At 45.6% G+C, this 17,852-nt stretch overlaps 1 protein-coding gene across 1 annotated transcript in view; it reads left to right on the top strand.

Moving 5' to 3' along the window:
* Positions 1 to 17,852, top strand: part of NOL10 (nucleolar protein 10) — an 86,012-nt gene that overhangs the window by 31,400 nt on the left and 36,760 nt on the right. The window contains exon 13 of the mRNA XM_032866843.1: positions 1,138 to 1,190. Coding sequence (XP_032722734.1) covers positions 1,138 to 1,190 — 53 coding nt within the window. The remainder of the gene's footprint in view (positions 1 to 1,137; positions 1,191 to 17,852) is intronic.

Below are 17,852 nucleotides of genomic sequence, written 5' to 3'. Positions count from 1 at the left end.
TTTCTTTCTTTTTAAGATTTTATTTATTTATTTGACAGGCAGAGATCACAGGTAGACAGAGAGGCAGGCAGAGAGGAGGAAGGGAAGCAGGCTCCCCGCTGAGCAGAGAGCCCGATGCGGGGCTCGATCCCAGGACCCTGAGATCATGACCTGAGCTGAAGGCAGGGGCTTTAACCCACTGAGCCACCCAGGCGCCCCTGTTATTTCCTATTTCAGAGGCTCGTTGAGTGTCCACCAACGTAATCTCTATGAAGGCACTTAGCTGAGTTGGAAAGAACTCCCCGGACGGTTGCTGGTTTCAGTTGTACGGGAAGTAGATCATTCTCGAGCGGGGCCAGGAGGACGGCCGCTGGGTCGGGAGGCTTGTGGGGACGAGCAGGTTGCAGGTGTGGCAGAGAGCGGAGAACAGAACCGGAGCAGAATCGGGGTCACTGGGCGCTGCTGCTCCTGCGGTTTAGGGGGACGCCTTCACCGGGGGCTGCGAACTTCTCCCACACCTCAGTTCTGCTCTTAAAATGCGGATCTGTTAGTTGAGTCTGTTCAAACTCCCTTGCTAGTGAAATGACTGGGTAGAGTGAGGGCTGTGAGGTGGTGTGTAGGTCTCTCCTGGTGCGGCTACAGCTGTAGCGTCCCCCTGAGTCGTTTTGTTTGCAGTTCAGGTGCGGAGCTTAATGCAAACCTCAGGAGCTGCTTCGCTGTGACATTCTGTGGGAGATGCTTTGCCTTGGTTCTTTGATTCATGATTAACAGGAAGAAGCCTTTTTTCTTAACTTCATTATTATTATTATTGTGAATAGTGCACCTGAACTGCATTTTGTCTGTGTGTGTGAAGTGTCAAACTCCCCTTAAAAACGATGGCAGACGTGATGTGGACCTGAACGCATAGCAGCGGAAAGAGCTTACTTCCTTGGCTAGTACGGCCTGAGCATTTTACACGTGGAGAAGCTGGTCTTCAGGATACTTAGGTGCCCGTGTAGGAGGATCAGAGACTGAAGCCCATGACCTGATTCCTAGGCGCTTGGCCTCCAGGCCCACCTCTTCTGCCGTGCGCTGGAACATTTCCAAGTGTAAAACAGATGGAAGAGGGCACCTCTTTCTTCCCCATGCATTTACCTTTCTTATTGTGTCTGTTTTTAGGGATGCTGCTTACTGCCAACGAGACCCCCAAGATGGGCATCTATTACATTCCGGTAAGTAACACGAATAGTAGTTATGGTAAAAATAGGATAAGCAAAGACAGTTTATTTTTAAACTGGTCATATTGGAGGCCTTTGGGTCTGCATGTGGTTGTGCAAATTAAACCCACTTGTAGTTTCACTTTGTTTCCTGGAACCAGTAAAATAACGCTTCACCATGCTTTTGGGGGAAACCGCTTCCTAGCGCGTGGAGATAGACATTCAGAAGTTGTCTTCGTTCTTCAGATTTACATTCAGTTTTTGTTTCCAAGTATTTTCGAACCGTGAACTTTAAGCTGTTAATGATCAGAAGGTCTGATTCTAAACCAGCAGCCTGGTACTCTCCAGTCATCTTGTTTTCTGACAAGTAAGTTCCGCCTAAGGAAACTGTCTAGGTAGGCCCGGTCTGTGGCAGCCTGCAGGCCCAAGCCTGGCCTTGTGTTCTGCCTTCAAGAATTCTCTTGCATAGGACAGAGGCTTTCCTATCTTTACCTTTCAGATTACAGGAAGACGGAGACGTGGGGAGGTAGGATCTTCTAAATAGAAAACCACATAGGACGGGTTGGCACTAGATTACTTTTTGGCTGGCAAACAGCTCCCTTTCTGAGATTTGGGGAGAAGAGGGTAGGGGTGAAGAGTGTTGCAGAGCAGGACTCTGGGGAGGTAAACTCTGTAACTGCTGTCAGCCTCCAGTCGGGAAAGTTCTTTGTATTTACGACGGTCCTTCTGAAATGGCTTCATGGTGTGTTTCCCCAAGAAAGTATTCTGGTGGATGTTGACTTCTGTGGTTTCAGGAAACTCGTAAATTGTTGAAAACACTTTGAGATATTTCTTTTGGTTGTTAGTGAAATGAAGGCCATTCAAGCAGCAGACTTTTATGTTTTTCTAAGTTGTCACTTGTTCCATTTTCCCCGGCCTCTCCGATACTATTTCTGTATTGTCAGTTTGTTGGTCTTTCCTCGTCCTCGCTGGTTCAGTGAATACACTTCTTGATCACATCAACTGTGGGCCAGGCCCAGTACTGGATGCTGGCCGGGTGATGGAGTGAAGACAGGACGCAGTTTGAGTCCAGAGTGAGGAGGGCTTCATGGGAGGAAGTGGGGGGGGGTGCTCCGGAGCATTCAGGAGGGGAGATGCACCACCCGGCGTGGGGCTGGGACCTGTGGGGAGGTGCAGAGGGTACTCAGAAACCTGACGATGGGAATGGACTGTCTAGGAGAGACCAGGAGGATGGTTGTGTATGCCGGATGGAGAGGGTGGGGTGCGGGTGGGAGAGAGATCTGAGAAGTAGAAGGACCGGGGTGCAGACCTCAGGGAGAAAGTAATCCACGTGGCAGAGGCGCAGAGAGAGAGAAATGGGGGTCAAGAGCCAGATGGCAGAGGTCTTGTAAGCCAGGCGGGCATGTCCCAGGTAGGGAGGCCTGGATAGGCTCTAAGCAGGGGAGTGATGCGATCAGATTTGCATTTCGGAAGGATTATTTTGGCTGCCACAAGGAGAATGGCTTAGACAGGATCTCATAAGAATATGCCATGGCGGGGCACCTGGGTGGCTTAGTGGGTTAAACCTCTGCCTTCGGCTCAGGTCATGATCTCAGGGTCCTGGGATCGAGCCCCGCATCAGGCTCTCTGCTCAGTGGGGAGCCTGCTTCCCCCTCTCTCTCTGCCTGCCTCTCTGCCTACTTGTGATCTCTCATTCTCTCTCTGTCAAATAAATAAATAAAATCTTTAAAAAAAAAAAAAAAAGTATGCCATGGCCACGCGCAGGAGAGATGAGGGTGCGCGTGCCCCCGTGCTTTCCCTTTTTAGTGGTTGTGGCCTTTTGAGTTCTGATTTGAGACAGGTTTGAACTGGCAGGCGGTAATTTCAGAGTTTTGTTATCCTTGCATTGCCAAATGGTGTGTCTCACAGGTGTTTACTGATGCAGGCGTGTACAGATCATGAGAAATGCCTTGCCTCGGTCAGCGTGACCTGGTCTTCAAGAGAGATCAATCAGCTCACCTCCTAAATGTTACTTCTCGTCCTGAGAGAGGTTTCTCCTCCTCTTCCTCTTCGGAGTGCTTACTGTGTTTTGGTCCTTAGCGCTTGCCCATAGGGTGTTGATGTCCTGGATTGTGGCAGCTTTCCCAGGTCGGATGTATGGGACATCAACCAGTGAAGGGGGTGGAGGTCTGCGGGCATGGAGGGCCGCATCAGGAGGGCCACATCAGGAGGCCCGCTGAGTGGATAAAGGAATCACAGGCCTCAGAGCCCTGAGCCGCTGGCTGGAGGCAGGAGGGGCTGTCCCGAGTGCTTGGGCGCTAAGACCACCTCACCCATCCGTGTTCCGCAGGCGGCAGTGGGGGCAGGATTGGGAGATAGGCTTGGCCGCGGATGGGACGCGGGGAGTAAGGGAGAGGAGAGACCAGAGACTGCAGCCATGTTTCTGCTCAGGGAGTGGGTGGAAAGGGAGGAAGAGGGAGAGGAATAGTAAAACTTGTTCTCCCTTTGGTATCTTCTTCTCCATTTTATAAAAAGATTTTTAAAAGGAACAAACACACAACTTTTTTGATTAGACGAACAACGTATGTATGTTTCTATTTATTCCAAATGTTTTACAAGGTATGAGGATATAAAAACCATCCGTTCCCTCTTGATATTATTATAAACACTGTTAATACTGGGACGTAATAGTTTTCAGTTGTGATATTATTGGTGTGAAGTCATATTTTATATACACATTTGTATCTGGGCCGTTCAGTTAACTTCAGAAATATTAATTCTAAGGCATTAAAATCACCTAACACGTTTTTATTGTCTCTGTTGTTTTTGCCTTCATTGTAATTGCAGTGTCAGTAGTGCACAGTGTGACAGTAGTCGTAGGCGTGAGTATGCCGAGCTCCGCTTCCATCCACTGCTCAGTGCTCCCCACCGGCATGCTCATGGTCCCCTTCCCCTCTGTCACCCGTTGCCCCGGTTCTCTGCATCGTTTTCATTGCCTGGCTTGTGATGTTTGTATCATCTCAGACCTGTAGGAGACCCATTATTTTCTTCTCACTCCGTCTGTCCATCCCTTGGGGTGATTCCAAGTAAGAGGGACTTCCATTAACATGTGATAGGGGTCCGTGCTAGCCAGGTGGTGAGAAACTGCTTTCTTGACAGACCTTAGCCTTAGACCTTCTTAGTTTCTCCTTTGTAGCTCGGAGGTAGCCAGGGCTGTGCAGAGAGCCCACAGGGGACACTCCCAGGTGGCCGCGTGTGGCAGAGCGGGAGCACAGCGTCCGTGCCCGGCTCGACACTGCGCAGGGACTTGTACTCAGCGCTCCTTCCTGACCTGCCTTTTCCCCCTGCACTGCGTGAGCTTTTATAGTGCCCTTGCCTTTACCGGGATCCTATTCTTTTGTAAGACTCCTTCAGAGCAAGGAGAGAGCCCAGGGGTCTGAAAGCCTGCCATTTTCCGTGAGATTTTATCAAACTTACCAAGCGATATTTGGCACAACGATTTGTTTGACGCCTATAAAACCAGGGAAGTGTGTTTTTAATATACGATTCGTGCCAAATTTAGGAGGTTTGCATTGTGATTTGTTTTAACATCTTATAAATCAGGTATGAAAGCTCTTCCCCCCGCCCCCTGCTTTGGGCCTCTACTGAAAAAGGAAGACCGCTTAATGTTCTTTTAGTTTAAGTTTTGTGTCTCTCTCTGATACCGTTTTTTTGAACACTTGAAATCTTTAGAGATTAAGTGCAATTCTTGACTATACACTCTGCCGCATACGGGACACCATAACTGGTCTTTCATGGCCAGGTGGGTTTTCTCCAGCCCTTACCCTGTTTTTTTTCAGCACAATCTTTTTTTCCCCCCTCTCAGAGACCAGGAAGTGTTATTTTGCCTATTTGTTTGCATTTTAAATTCCACGGTCTAATTCAACTGCAGCTCCTGAGACCAACGCCAGGAATCGTTTTTTAGGTTTGGTTTTCCTCTGTAATGTAACTTAATTTTCGGGTAGTTCTTTATAATTAAACCTTTGGCAACTGTGTGGATTCTAGAGGGAGTCCAAGGGTCCTGTGGCACCCAGCCAGTGCGGTTAATGTTGTTTCTGTTGGAGGTGACCCTGAGTTCCACGTCCCCAGAGTGTCAGGACCTCCTGAAACCCCTCACAGCCGGGTAGTTGATTGCTTGCACGCATGATAAGATGTATGGATGTATAACCTTGAGGAAAAATGTAAAAGGAAAATGCATCATTATTTGTTTAGGAAGCTATTTGATTTAGAAGAATAGAAGTCAAAGTTTTATTTTTAGAACACGTAGGGGCACCTGTGACACAGTGGTTAAAGCATCTGACTCTTGATTTTGGCTCAGGTCATGCTCTCTGGGTCGTGAAATCCGAGCCCCACATTGGGCTCCGCACTGGGTGTAGAGACTGCTTGAGGTTCTCTTTCCCCAATTCCCCCTCAGATCCCCTAAAAAAAAAAAAAAAAAAACCCCAAAAAACAAAAAAATGAAACATGTAAGTTTAACTCACTACAAAGATTATATGCAGTGTCACTGAACCCAGTAATCAATATTGGTAGTTAAGTATTTTATTTTAAAACACTTTTTTTTAGAAAAAAAGATAACTATGTTGTTTTATTGAAATGTTTTTATTATTTGTAAAAAATCAGCCAAGAATTAAATATTTTAACATTCACCATTTAAAGGTATGTTTTAAATTTGGAAAGTATTTTTGTACCCAAAGTACCTGAAAATGGGGCGGGATTTCAAATATTATAAGTCTATGATTTCAAATATTACAAATAAAAACAGCATTCAAATAAAAACATAAAGAATTATATTTAGCCTGCACTAGCACTTTTGTTTCTGTTGGGAAATAGCCCTGGAACTCTGCCAGCGTCATGCATAAGTCCCACAAAACTCTGTCTTTGCAAATGGAGTTAACTAGGGTGTTAAGAAGCGTAAATACTCGAGAATACTTGCTTCATTTAATTATAAAACACACACACACACACACACACACACACACACACGTATCCTCACAAAGCCATGTAAAGCCAAAGGAAATAAACGTTTTCTAGTTGCAAAATGTAATAAAAGGGCTCAGACTAAAGAATGAGTGTAGAGTCTCTTCGCTTTAGTGAGTTATCACAAATCTGGAAAAAAGGCCTGTGGTAGAGCCAGGGGCTTCTGACACCATCACTGGGTTCACGTGCTCCAGGCTTCACAGGGCCTCAGTCACTGGTTTGGGTCAAACGTCTGCGCTCTGGTCCTTAGGGAGACACACTCTCAGTAAGTATTGCCTGGTTTTGGCAGTGGGGGGGGGGGTCAGTGCTTTTGAAATCACTTAGTTGTAGCATTTGGAAGTCCCCTTAGGAAGTGGTGGGAAAACTTTCTAGTCACCGTATGGATGCTTGCGTTTGGATGCACTGGCTTGTTGCTCCAGCAAAGGATTAAATATGGGTACTGGAATTTTCTCCTCAGTGTTTTCTACTTGATAGACTTTTGTGACAAAGCAGAGAAATTTCAATACGAAGGATTTTGCCTGTTCTGTCTGTGGCAGATTGAATTTGTCAGTCTAGTTCTGAACTCAGCCGCTCTGTCAGATTAGTATTTCCGGATACGTGGTGGTCATCGCTGTGTGGCCGCTCGCAGATATGGCGTCTTTTATTTTTTAAGTCCAGGATTTCAGTTATTCCTGCTCTGAGGTGCTTTGGCGTAATTTTGCAGAAGGCTTACGAACGTAGCCATAGAGTGCTTTTTAACAGTAACTCCTTACCTCCACCTCTTAAGAAGTCAGCATGTTTTTGTCAGCTGTCCAAACTGCAAGTAAGTTATATTACATTGGATTTGACAGTATCTGAAAAGTAGGTGCTTAAAATTCTTAGGTGGGTGACTCCTTTGCTCTTTTGTCTCTTGGCCTTTTTGTCTTCTCCTGTGTTATAAAACTACGTGGAGACTGACCAGTGCTTCTGTTTGTTCAGCAAGAATATACTGAGTGTGTGCTTGGACGTAGGACTGTGTGTGAGCACAGCTGTCTTCCCGCCTGCCTTTGTGAGTTCACAGTCTAGGGGAGGGTGGTGGTAGACCAGTGTGTAGCTAAGTGCTGTGGAGGGAGGGACCGGGTGCAATGACAGAGGACTATCCTTGGAGGACAAGGCCCCAGTTACCACTCTCCATTTTCTATAGACATTTTAGGTCTCTTCTCTATATGGATGTTATCTTATCGGTTTTAATCTTGAAGTTCAGGGTTAAGGACTTGGTCTTCTTCCTGTCTTACGATTGCAGCATATCCTTGGGGGCAAAATGGTGAATGACGGATTTGTTCCGTAATTTATAATCTCTAGAAACAAAGCAAAGAGCAGAGAGCATTTTAGCCAGTGAAAAAAGTGCTGCTCTTCCTGTCGTGTGTACGTACAATCAAGTGCCCTTGCTTTCTTAACACGGTTCTCACATAGAGATCGCTTAAGTAGCACATGACACAGCCAACCACACCTTTTTGAAACACTGTCTTGGCTTCTAGAACAGCATATGCTCTTGGTTTTCTTCCTGTCGTCTAGTCGGCCCTTCTCAGTCTCCTCTGGTGGCTCCTTCTGTGTGTGGGTCCGGGGGTTGGGCCTCCCCTCTCTCCTCTTGACTTTCAGGTCCTTGTTGCTTCTGTTTATATGCTTTCCCTTAGGAGCTCGTCTGTCCTAGGCTTTCTGTGACACCTGAATGCCGATAACTTCCAAATTTCTGTCTCTGGTCTTTCCTTCTCTGAGCTACAGTCCTGTATCCACTGATCTGTTTGGGTTCTCCACTGGGAGATCTAATAGTCATGTTGTCTCTGTAGGTCCACTGTAGAATTCTTGATCCCAGCCCCCCACACTCACCCCACACCCGCCATGTGTTCCTGCTTCAGCAGGACTCGCCATCCACCCAGTTATCTAGGCCCAGAGCCCAGAAGCCAGCTTCGTTCCCCTCGCCCTTCACGTCATGCCTCCTTCTCCCTCTGTCAGCAGGTCCCGTTGCCTCCATTTCCGGTTTGGTTCAGACCCTGCCGTGTTCCCGTGCTACAGCGCTGCCCCTCACCCAGATTGCCAGGACGGCCTTGTCACTGCTTGCTCTTCTTTCTCCGTTCGCTCTCTTGCAGCCTGTTCTCCACATCAACCCAGAGTGTTGTAAAATAGAAAAACGAAACAAGATTATATCACTTACTGCTTAAAACCTTTCAGAAGCTTATCACTTTGCTTAGTGTAACTCCTTTCGTAATTTAAAATGCCCTGTGAGCCGAAAAAGGCCAAAAATCCAAAGTCTCCATTTGCTCTCACCTGTTGGAGCATAGAGCTCTATGACCCATTAATCCGTCTACAGGGATCACTAGAGCATGAAACCAAATCCCCAGCCACTGCTGCCACTAAGGGGGGGGAATAACTTAAATGAACCCAAACCAACGCATGGAATTAGTTGACAGGAAAATTAAAAGCAAAATCAGAAAAACAGTCAGCAGAGTTCGTCACCCGCCCCCACCCCCACCCCCACACCCGTTCACCACAGGGAGCCACCAGGAAAGCTGGGCTTGGGCTTGAGTAGCTTGCGTGAGGCCGGCTTCTCCAGTGGGTTTACCTGCCGCTGTCGGGAGTCCGTCGTGCATCTTGGTGAGGCCTCCAAAACAGATGATTTCAGAAACTGGTTAAATCATGACTCTCACATCGATATCAAGTAAATGTGCTAAAATTATTTACCTTAGATTGAGAGTGGGAGCAGGGGTGGGAGGGGCGCAGAGGGAGAGAATCTCAAGCGGGCTCCGTGTCTGGCGCAGAGCCTGACGTGGGACTGGATCTCACGACCCTGGCATAACCTGAACCGAAATCAGGAGTTGGATGCTTAACCAACTGAGCCACCCAGGCGCCCCGAACATGTTAAGATTTTTATTTAACCCGTTAATTAAGTGAGGGAACCAGACACAGCTATACCAGATCAAAGGGGAAGTCTAAGAAGGCACACGTTGACATGCAGTAAAGTTATGTTGAATTGGGCGTGTGCAGATGGGCACAAATCGGCCTTTTCAAAGGTCTGGAGGGTTATTTGTGCAGGACAGAATTCCCGTGTGTGTGGGTAGACAGTGTTTTGCTTTGTTACCCGTCGCCGACATTTAGAGCCATAAAATAAATTCCACAGCTCAGAATCCGAATCTCGCAGGGTGTGCTCTAGATCCGGGGTTTGCAAACTAAACACCACCACCTGTTTTTATAAGTAGTTGTGTTAGAACGTGGCACACCCGCTCGCGCCTGCGTTGTGTTGTCCTTGGCAGCTTGCGACTAAAATGGCAGAGTTGAGTAGTTGCCGTGGGGACCCGATGGCCCCCAGAACCTGGAATGTGTACTGGCCCTTTAAGAAAAAGTTGGCCAACCCCCGCCCTGAACCATGCAGAGTTTTCCATGGTTTTCCCTACACTTACTTATGTACTTAAAAAGTTACGCATTTCCTCATCACAGTATAAGTAATACAAAAATAAAACACATAAATATGAAACACGGATTTGGGATCATGTTTGGCTTTCACTGTTAACCTCTAGCACCCGAAGCGAGGCATTCAAGTAATAGGGGTGTGGAAAAATTAGTAAAACAAGTACGTGTGCGAGGGTTGACGGTGATTTGGAGAATCTTAAATAACGACTGTCAGCCTCCATGATGGCGGGTTGGCAGTGTTAATTTTTAGCGATTATACCAAGTTAGAATTTTGCATTTGCCTTTTCCTGCTACCGCTACTGAATCCCAGGAGCGGAGAACGCGGCTCATAAGGGCCAGAGTGTGACTTTTATACGGTAGGATAAGGATCAGTTCCTTTGCCCTGAGTACATTCTAATCAGCCAGATCAGAACATCTTGGAGTGATGCAATCTCTGTATTTGGGAGGTGCTGACAGATTTATAAGAGTAGTACCTTGTCCAGAAGATTTAATAGCGATGCTGGTAAGAGGATAAACTCTTTCCTAGAAGATTGCAGAAGGAAAATACGGAAGTACAGGCTTTTAGCTTTTGTTGGACCCTTTTTGAAACTTGTGCAAAAGTCGGCTTTTCTTCTGGGTGATGCAGACTTGATCTGTTTTAAAAACTGGGAAATAACGCCTCCATTTTTCTCCCTGTGCTGGAAGTGCTGTGTGTGCTCCTGAGATGTGGGCTCGAGTCTAGACCGTGAGTGGTCCAGTGGATCCAGTGCGATCCCGAGCCGGTACTGAGAGGCCTCTTGCATCTGCTCATCTGGTATATGGAGATTCCCCGGTGGGAGATCTCTCTGGTCAGCTGGTGTGTGGTGAATGGCCCTGAGTACGCTAGTGTCCATGTTCACTCCTAAAAGTGACAAGACACATTTTCAGCTGGAGTGCTCCTTTAGGCAGAGGGCTGTTCGACACACACGGGGACAAAAGTTATTTTGTTTCAAATTCCTGTTGCATAATGCCAGTAGCAGTATATTCTCTTGGTTTAGGGGGGCAGTGCCTGATACAAAGAAAACTGTCCCCCTGGGGAATTTGCTAGCATACAAAGGATATACAAGACAACATGAACTGGTGTCCTGTAGGGGAATGGGGGAACCTTTTGAAGCACGCAACGGTAGAGAAGGAAGGGAACTTAAAGGTCAGCTCGTCCAACTCCTTCATTTAGAGCTCAGGAATTAAGTTATTATATTCAAAGTCAGATGAGAAGCTGGTGGGCAGAGCCAGATCTAGAATGCATTTCTTCAGTCCACGTTGCAGAGCGGAAACATCTGAGATTTGGTCATTAGTCTAACCTGAATTTGAAAACCAGCTTTTTCACTTACAAATTTTGAGACCTTGAGTGGGCCAATTACCCTGCCTGAGCCTTAGTTTCTTGAACTGTGGGAGAGGAGTGCTGTTGTCAGGCAGTTGTGGGGAACAGATGGATTTATTTGATCATGTATCGTGGTGCTGGGCACATTGGGGATGGTCAGCTGGTTATGACTCTTACACTTCCTTACAGTAGCAAAATTCAGGGAGGCCGGGGGCAGGGAATATTTGGCATTACGTGGCCATGGGCCTTTATGTAGCTTTTGGAAGGAATGTGTTTTGAGCAAAACAGATATACTGAAAAGTTTGTGGTAAAATCATAAGTATGAACTAAGTTAAGAAAATGATTTGGGAAATAGGACTTGGTATTTGGTCTGTAACAGAGCATATAAAATGCAGGTTGAGAAGGAGCAGTCGAATGCCATTCATTTTGTGATTGATTATTGAAACAGAAAGCATGATGAAATCTGGTTGCTAAAATAAGAAATCTGATTTTTAAAACTTTTTAAAAATCTGATTTTAAAATGCATTTTAAAATGCATTTCCCTCCATTATATCCTCAGAGCCTGCTCTTTAGAGAAAATGGCAAATAAAGAGAAGCGGGAGAAAACTCCAGCATCTCTCCACCACCCAATGACAAACGCATTAATATCCTGCTGTTATTTTTTTTTCCATTGTTTTAATCTGAAACATTGCTTATGTGGTTTCATACCTTGCTTTTTCCCCAGTTAATTAGTATTTCCCAGGGTCATTATAGACTCTTGGAGATTAGTTAAAAAGTGGGTTTTGTGTATGAACAGAAAGGTAATCTATAGCTGGGGCACCTGGATGGCTCAGTCGATTGAGTGTCTGGCTGTGGTTTTGGCTCAGCTCTGATCTCAAGGTTGTGGGAACGAACCCCATGTTGGGCTCCGTGTTCAGCGGGCCGTCTGCTTATCCCTCTTCCTCTGCCTGTGCGTGCGCATATGCTCCCCCCCAATAAATAAATAAAATATTTTTAAAAAGACTAATATATAGCTATTTTAAAAAATGTTTAAATATCAGAAAAAAGATGGAAAAAAACAATCACAGTCTCATTAGTCAGAGATTCTTGCTAATATTTTGTTAAATTTTCTTTGCATTTGGGAATAGCTTAGTGGCCATTGACTAAATTTATGGCACAATCCCATATTAAGTTCACCTAGCTTACATAGATATAAATAGAAGTCCTTCAGGGCACTGGGGGCTAGAGGGATGGAGCGCACGGTGGCTGGTATGTGGTGGCCTTTCCACGTGGTGGGCCCGTGTCCTGGACTGAACTGGGTGGGAGAGAGCCTTTCTCAACTAGGAGAATTCCGTCCTAATTCCAAAGCATCCACTGTACATGATTGGTTACCTTCTCTCCTCTGCGTGGAGGAAGGTATTAGATACATGTCATTCTGGAAGAATAGAGACAGTAGTCCATTAGTTTTTGGGTTATGCAGTCGAGACGAGGAACACCACTAGAAAAAGGCTGCTTGGATCTGTTGTTTTCTTCCAAAGCTGTTTGCCCTCATATCTCTCATAGCATCACCACACCGAGTGCGATCCTGACCATTTAAGAGGTGGGTTGTTTTTTTTTTTTTTGATGTGACAAGGCCACTAGATGCAAGTCCCCCAGTGTATCTGCCCTGTTCCAACACCGAGGGAAATGTACTCTTTCACCTCCTGAAGGATTTCCCGAAGGGATTTTCCAATTTAATTTTGGTTAAGCTCCATTTCGTCTTACCTGCTTGATTTTAGAGCCTGATCTCTATGTAAGAGGTTAAATCCATCCACTTCAGGAACATGACATGGAATGGATGGAGTAGGAGACAGGAAAAGATTTTAAAAACACAGTTAGCAAGTTCAGAATGGGCAGGAGGGCTTAACCACAGCCTCTGTGAAAAAGAGATCTGGGAGTTCTCTCACTGTAAATCAAAGGCATGAGTGTCCGGCAGAATGTTGGTGGTGACGCCGCCTGTGCATGGGGTAGAGGACAAGGTGGTCCGGTGAAGGGGTGATCGGAATGTGAGAACGGTCACTGAGAAATAATTTATAGGCTGAGGGTCAGAGCAAGCTCAGAAGAGAGTTCAGGAGTTGTGTTGTCATGCACATCTAGAGAAGGCATGTTTTAAGGGTGTAGGGAAAGAGATTATGGAGGAAAGTCAACTGCATGAGGCAGAGGACATGGTGGGGTGTTGGACTGACTACAGGGGACAGTGTCTGGGACTGAGAGTACAGGAGAAGCTGTTGGAATATGGGGGCTATGGGGAGGATGGAACTTTCAGAGCTTCTGCAAGGAAGAAAAAGACAAATTTGAAGAAGAAACACAATTCATTGTAAACTGAGTTCAGTTTTCAGACCAAAGATGCATCTTTTTCAGATGTCTTGATTTGTAATAGTGCAAGTGGGACATATGCTTAATTTTGTTCTCTAAGAAAAACATTTTAGAGATAAAGCTAATAAGCCTGTAAGATCTAGAAGGATAAAATATCTTATAAAAGTAAAAGACTTAATTTTCTGGAGAAAAAAAAAATGTGAGGCACTTATATGTTAGTGGAACAGTTAGATCCAAAGCCTGTGTATTTTCTGATGAACAAAAGCCTGTGTATTTACTGATGAACAAAAGGAAAGGGATGATGCCCTTTGTGTGTGTGTGTGTGTTTCCTTTCCAACTGAAGTTCACAGCAAACCTGTTGTAACTGAATTTTATTTCATGCATGAAATTGTTTTGTAATGCGTGGGATGCTGTTCGTAATTTGTCTTACATATTCATCACTGTGAAACGGGAAGTGAAGGCAGAAGTCAGGTAGCTAATAAGCTAATAAAGTGTTCTGTCCCTATACGGATAAGTTGTTTGCGTCTTTACCGAGGGGAGATGTGGGCTTCCTATTTTAATCTAAACACTTCCAGGCAGCAACACAGTATGTGAGGCATTTTTCCCGACAGTGGAAATCCTCTCCGTTTCCATTTCTGATGACAACTTATTAGGTCATAACAACGGCAGACCTACAGAAAGCATTCCCGTGCGACACTCAGGAAGCAACTTTCTGAGCATCCTGTCACATTTTCAGAAGTTAATTTCCGTTCTGGCTAGATCAGATGCATGTCATTTTTGTGTGGAAATGTTTGGTGCACATGTGACATGTGCTTTATTATGTTAATACGTCAGATGGTGTTTGGTTTTGCTTAAACGGTTACCTGTCTGGCATGCCCATTTTCTTGAAAATAAATGACAACTTCCTATTCAGGTGCTAGTTACTCTGTTTGAATCAGATAGCGACCAGAAGACTTGTGTCCCAGCTGTCTGGCTGTTAGGTCATCTTGGTGTTTACCGGTTTGATGTCTTTACCATCCTTCTTCTGGACAAGATGGAGTTGGAAGTAAATTGAATTACTCCCGTGTCCGTTGGTGTGGTCACGGAGGTGGTGGTGGTAGGATAGAGCGGCCACAACCAGGGGCTGGTTTTAGCTTCTGAATGTGCCTGACCGCTCAAATCACGTGGCAGTTTCTTTGGTTAGTATGCTCATTACCTACTCGTCTGTTCTCCTTACAAACAGAAAGTAGGTGTACACACAGGCAAGAATTTGGAGCTACATTCATTCAAAAGGCTTGACGTATACAGAAAATAATACAAAAGTTCTGGGACTCACACAGTCTTTGCTTTGACTTGGTGTTCTTAAATCCCAAGAAAGTTTATCTGTCTTCTGATGCCGTGTTCTTGGGGGTGAGCTCCGCAAGGGCAGGACTGTTGTCTGTTTATTTTTTTTATCTTTTAATTTTTTAGATTTTATATATTTGTCAGGGAGAGAGAGCACAAGCAGAGGGAGTGGCAGGCAGAGCAGTTAGACAGGCAGAGGAGAGCAGGCTTCCCCGCTGAGCAGGGAGCCCAATGCGGGACTTGATCCCAGGATCCCGGGATCATGACCTGAGCTGAAGGCAGACACTTAACCGACTGAGCCCCCCCAGGCATCCCAGGTTGTGCGTTCCTTTTATGTTGTGGTGTGTGCTGGCTCTCAGGCTCTCACAGAACACATGCTGACATGAAGGAGTAGGTAGTATTGATACTTCGTTTTGAAAATTTTATTATGGCAAAATCTCAATTATGCATAAAAGAGGAGAGAACGAGCGTGAACCCCCATCTACTTATCTCTTTGCTTCCGTATTTTCAGTTGGGGGGGGGAGCGGGGGTAGGACGGTTTGTGTTTCCAGCACTTTAAATTGCTCCAGAAGGTGGTGGTTAAAAACGGTTACATGGAAATGAATATTTGACCTTCACCGTGGCTCGTATCTTTAGGCTGTGTGGCTCGTATCTTTAGGATGTGTATCGACCCGCTTGAAGAATAGAACATTATTCTCAGTTGGAAACAAATCATGTGTCAACAGTGGTGAGGCTTATTGAAAGAAAGGCTGGAGCAGTGTGTCTGTGTTTCTTGTGTATCTGCACGTGGTTGTATCATTCATTCATAACTGACTTGACTTTTTAGAACAGTGTTAAGTTCACAGCCAAACTGAGTGGAAAGTACAGAGAGTTCCCACACACCCCGTACACACATTCACACACAGTGCGCTCATCCACTGTCAACGTCCTGTACCAGACTGCTGCGTTCGTTACAGTGGATAAGCCCGCCCTGATGCGTCATTTTTATCCAGAGTTGTTTGGGTTCGCTCTTGGTGTTTTCCATTCTGTGGGTTTTGACACATGTCTAGGACCTGTACCCACTGTTACGTATCATACAGAATAGTTTCGCTGCCCAAAAAGTCCTCCTGTATTCCAGGCTGAAGCCCCAGAGTTTAGCTCGTACATACGGCGGAAAGAGCTTGAAGACAGCGTGACCTTTCTAGTACTGAAGTTAGCATCCACCCCTGTTCCACAGCTCTTAACTTTGCGAATGGTACTTCTGCCCTTCGGTTCCCCTGCCTCCCTTAGTCTCTACTCCCAAGGATCCCCAAGCTCTGAGGATGTCCCGGACTTCGTATCACTTATATATGTCTCCTCCTTCACCACCCACTGCCACAGGCTTTGATGAAGCCCTTGTGACTTTTCCCACTTAATCACAAGCTGTCTCAGTCTTTGTTTCCAAAGCCACTCCCCCCCGCCCCCGCCTTTTTAAAAGATTTTATTTATTTATTTGCCAGAGAGAGAGATCACAAGTAGGCAGAGAGGCAGGCAGAGAGAGAGAGAGGAGGAAGCAGGCTCCCTGCTGAGCAGAGAGCCCATGCGAGGCTGGATCCCAGGACCTGAGATCATGACCTGAGCCGAAGGCAGAGGCTTAACCCACTGAGCCACCCAGGGGCCCCAAGCCACTCCCTTTTAAAAGCTGAATAATCTGATACACAAATGACTGATCCCATTCCCTTGAATAAAACCCTTTAAAGGCATTCTGCTGTACTTAAAATCAAAAGCAAAGACTTTAGCTGATCTGAAAGGGTTAGATTTAAGCCCCAGTACCTCCCTGGTTTCTCTGTCTCTTGCCCCTAGGAAACCTAAGCTCTTCTCAATTCTCTGCACTAGAAAGAGCTCCCTGATTCCATCACCCTTCCTTCTACCTTTACACTGGCTAAATCCTACAAGTCCTTCAGAATTCAGCTCAGACATCAGTACAGCCTCTGAGCCTCCCACCTATACAAAAGTGACTTCTCTATGTGCTCCTCCAAGATCCTGTATGCACGTCCCGTAGCACCTGTGCTGTCTGTTCCTGTATGTAACAGTAAGCTCAGAAGCGACAATGCCCGTGTCTGAAAATGTCTTTGATCCCTCAGGCTTTAAGGCAGGCACATGAAAAATGCCTACTGAGTATTTGTTTAATGACACAGTCCCCCCAAAATACTCAGACTAAAACCCAGCCCACACAGACTGTGTAGTCAAGCCCACAAAGACAGTAAACATGGGCTGCCGTTTTACCTCTCCTCACTCCCCCTACCAAACCGCATGGCTTTCCTCATTTTGAGTCTAAAGATTTCATTATGTATAGGGTTTTTCTTAAAAAGCTCTCTTCTTTTTGCACATAGCTAAGTTGTATATGAAGTTTTTAGAAATCTGTCCTGACTTCACTAAAAAAAGATTCATGCTGTACACGTGCTGCTTCCCTCCCACTGCAGCCCAGATCTCGAGAGGACGTTTAACATTGTCGTGTGTATGGGACTCCCGTTTATCATCTCAGTGAGAAGTACACGTACTTACACTCCAAAATAAACTTTCTACCTAGGGTGGTAGAAAGTTACATACATACTTGGTGCTTGGTCACATGTTACTCGATTATGAGTCCGTACTGGGTTCTCTCACTCTCCTTTGCTCTGCCAGTATCATGTTCTCCTTTGGCTTTTTTGAGGGATATATGGGAAATCTCATTTTGCTTGAAGTGGAAATGTCGTCTTCAGGATTTCCTAGTTCCATGTGTGACACTCTGTAGATAAACAGTAACTGGTAAGCGGTGGCAAAATATTTTTTGATCCTCTTGGAATAACAGTGTTGAAGTGTATAACCTTGAGGAAAAGTGCACATGATTTTAAAACATTTACTCTTCCTTTGTTTCTGCCAAGTTTCCATCCCTGGCTATTTTTAAATATTAACAAGCTGTTAGTTTTTACACAGACTCCAGAATTAAGAATTGGAAAGTGTAAGAATGTGCTAAAAAATTAAAAATAAATTCTTTTGCCTGCAAGGAAGTGGGATGGAACCAGGAAGCTACTGATGTGGTAACCAGGATAACACATGTCAGCCGTCTGTGTGACCCTTGGCAGGACTCAAGTGACAAAACAAGGTCTGGGAGAGTGCTCATGACCAGGTGTGGGATCCAAAAGATAAATACATTCTCATATGGTAAAGTTGGCCTCGTGCCGTCAGCACCCATGGGGCATGTGTGTGCACGTGTGTGTGCAGACGGAGCTGTCAAGGTTGAGCATTCTTAGCATGGTGAGGAA

This window comes from Lontra canadensis, unplaced genomic scaffold (genome assembly GCF_010015895.1).
Source record: "Lontra canadensis isolate GAN:19392208 unplaced genomic scaffold, GSC_riverotter_1.0 scaffold32, whole genome shotgun sequence".
Taxonomy (NCBI): Eukaryota; Metazoa; Chordata; class Mammalia; order Carnivora; family Mustelidae; genus Lontra; species Lontra canadensis.
Note: the sequence above shows the minus strand (reverse complement) of the source record. Positions and strands in the feature narration are given on the sequence as shown.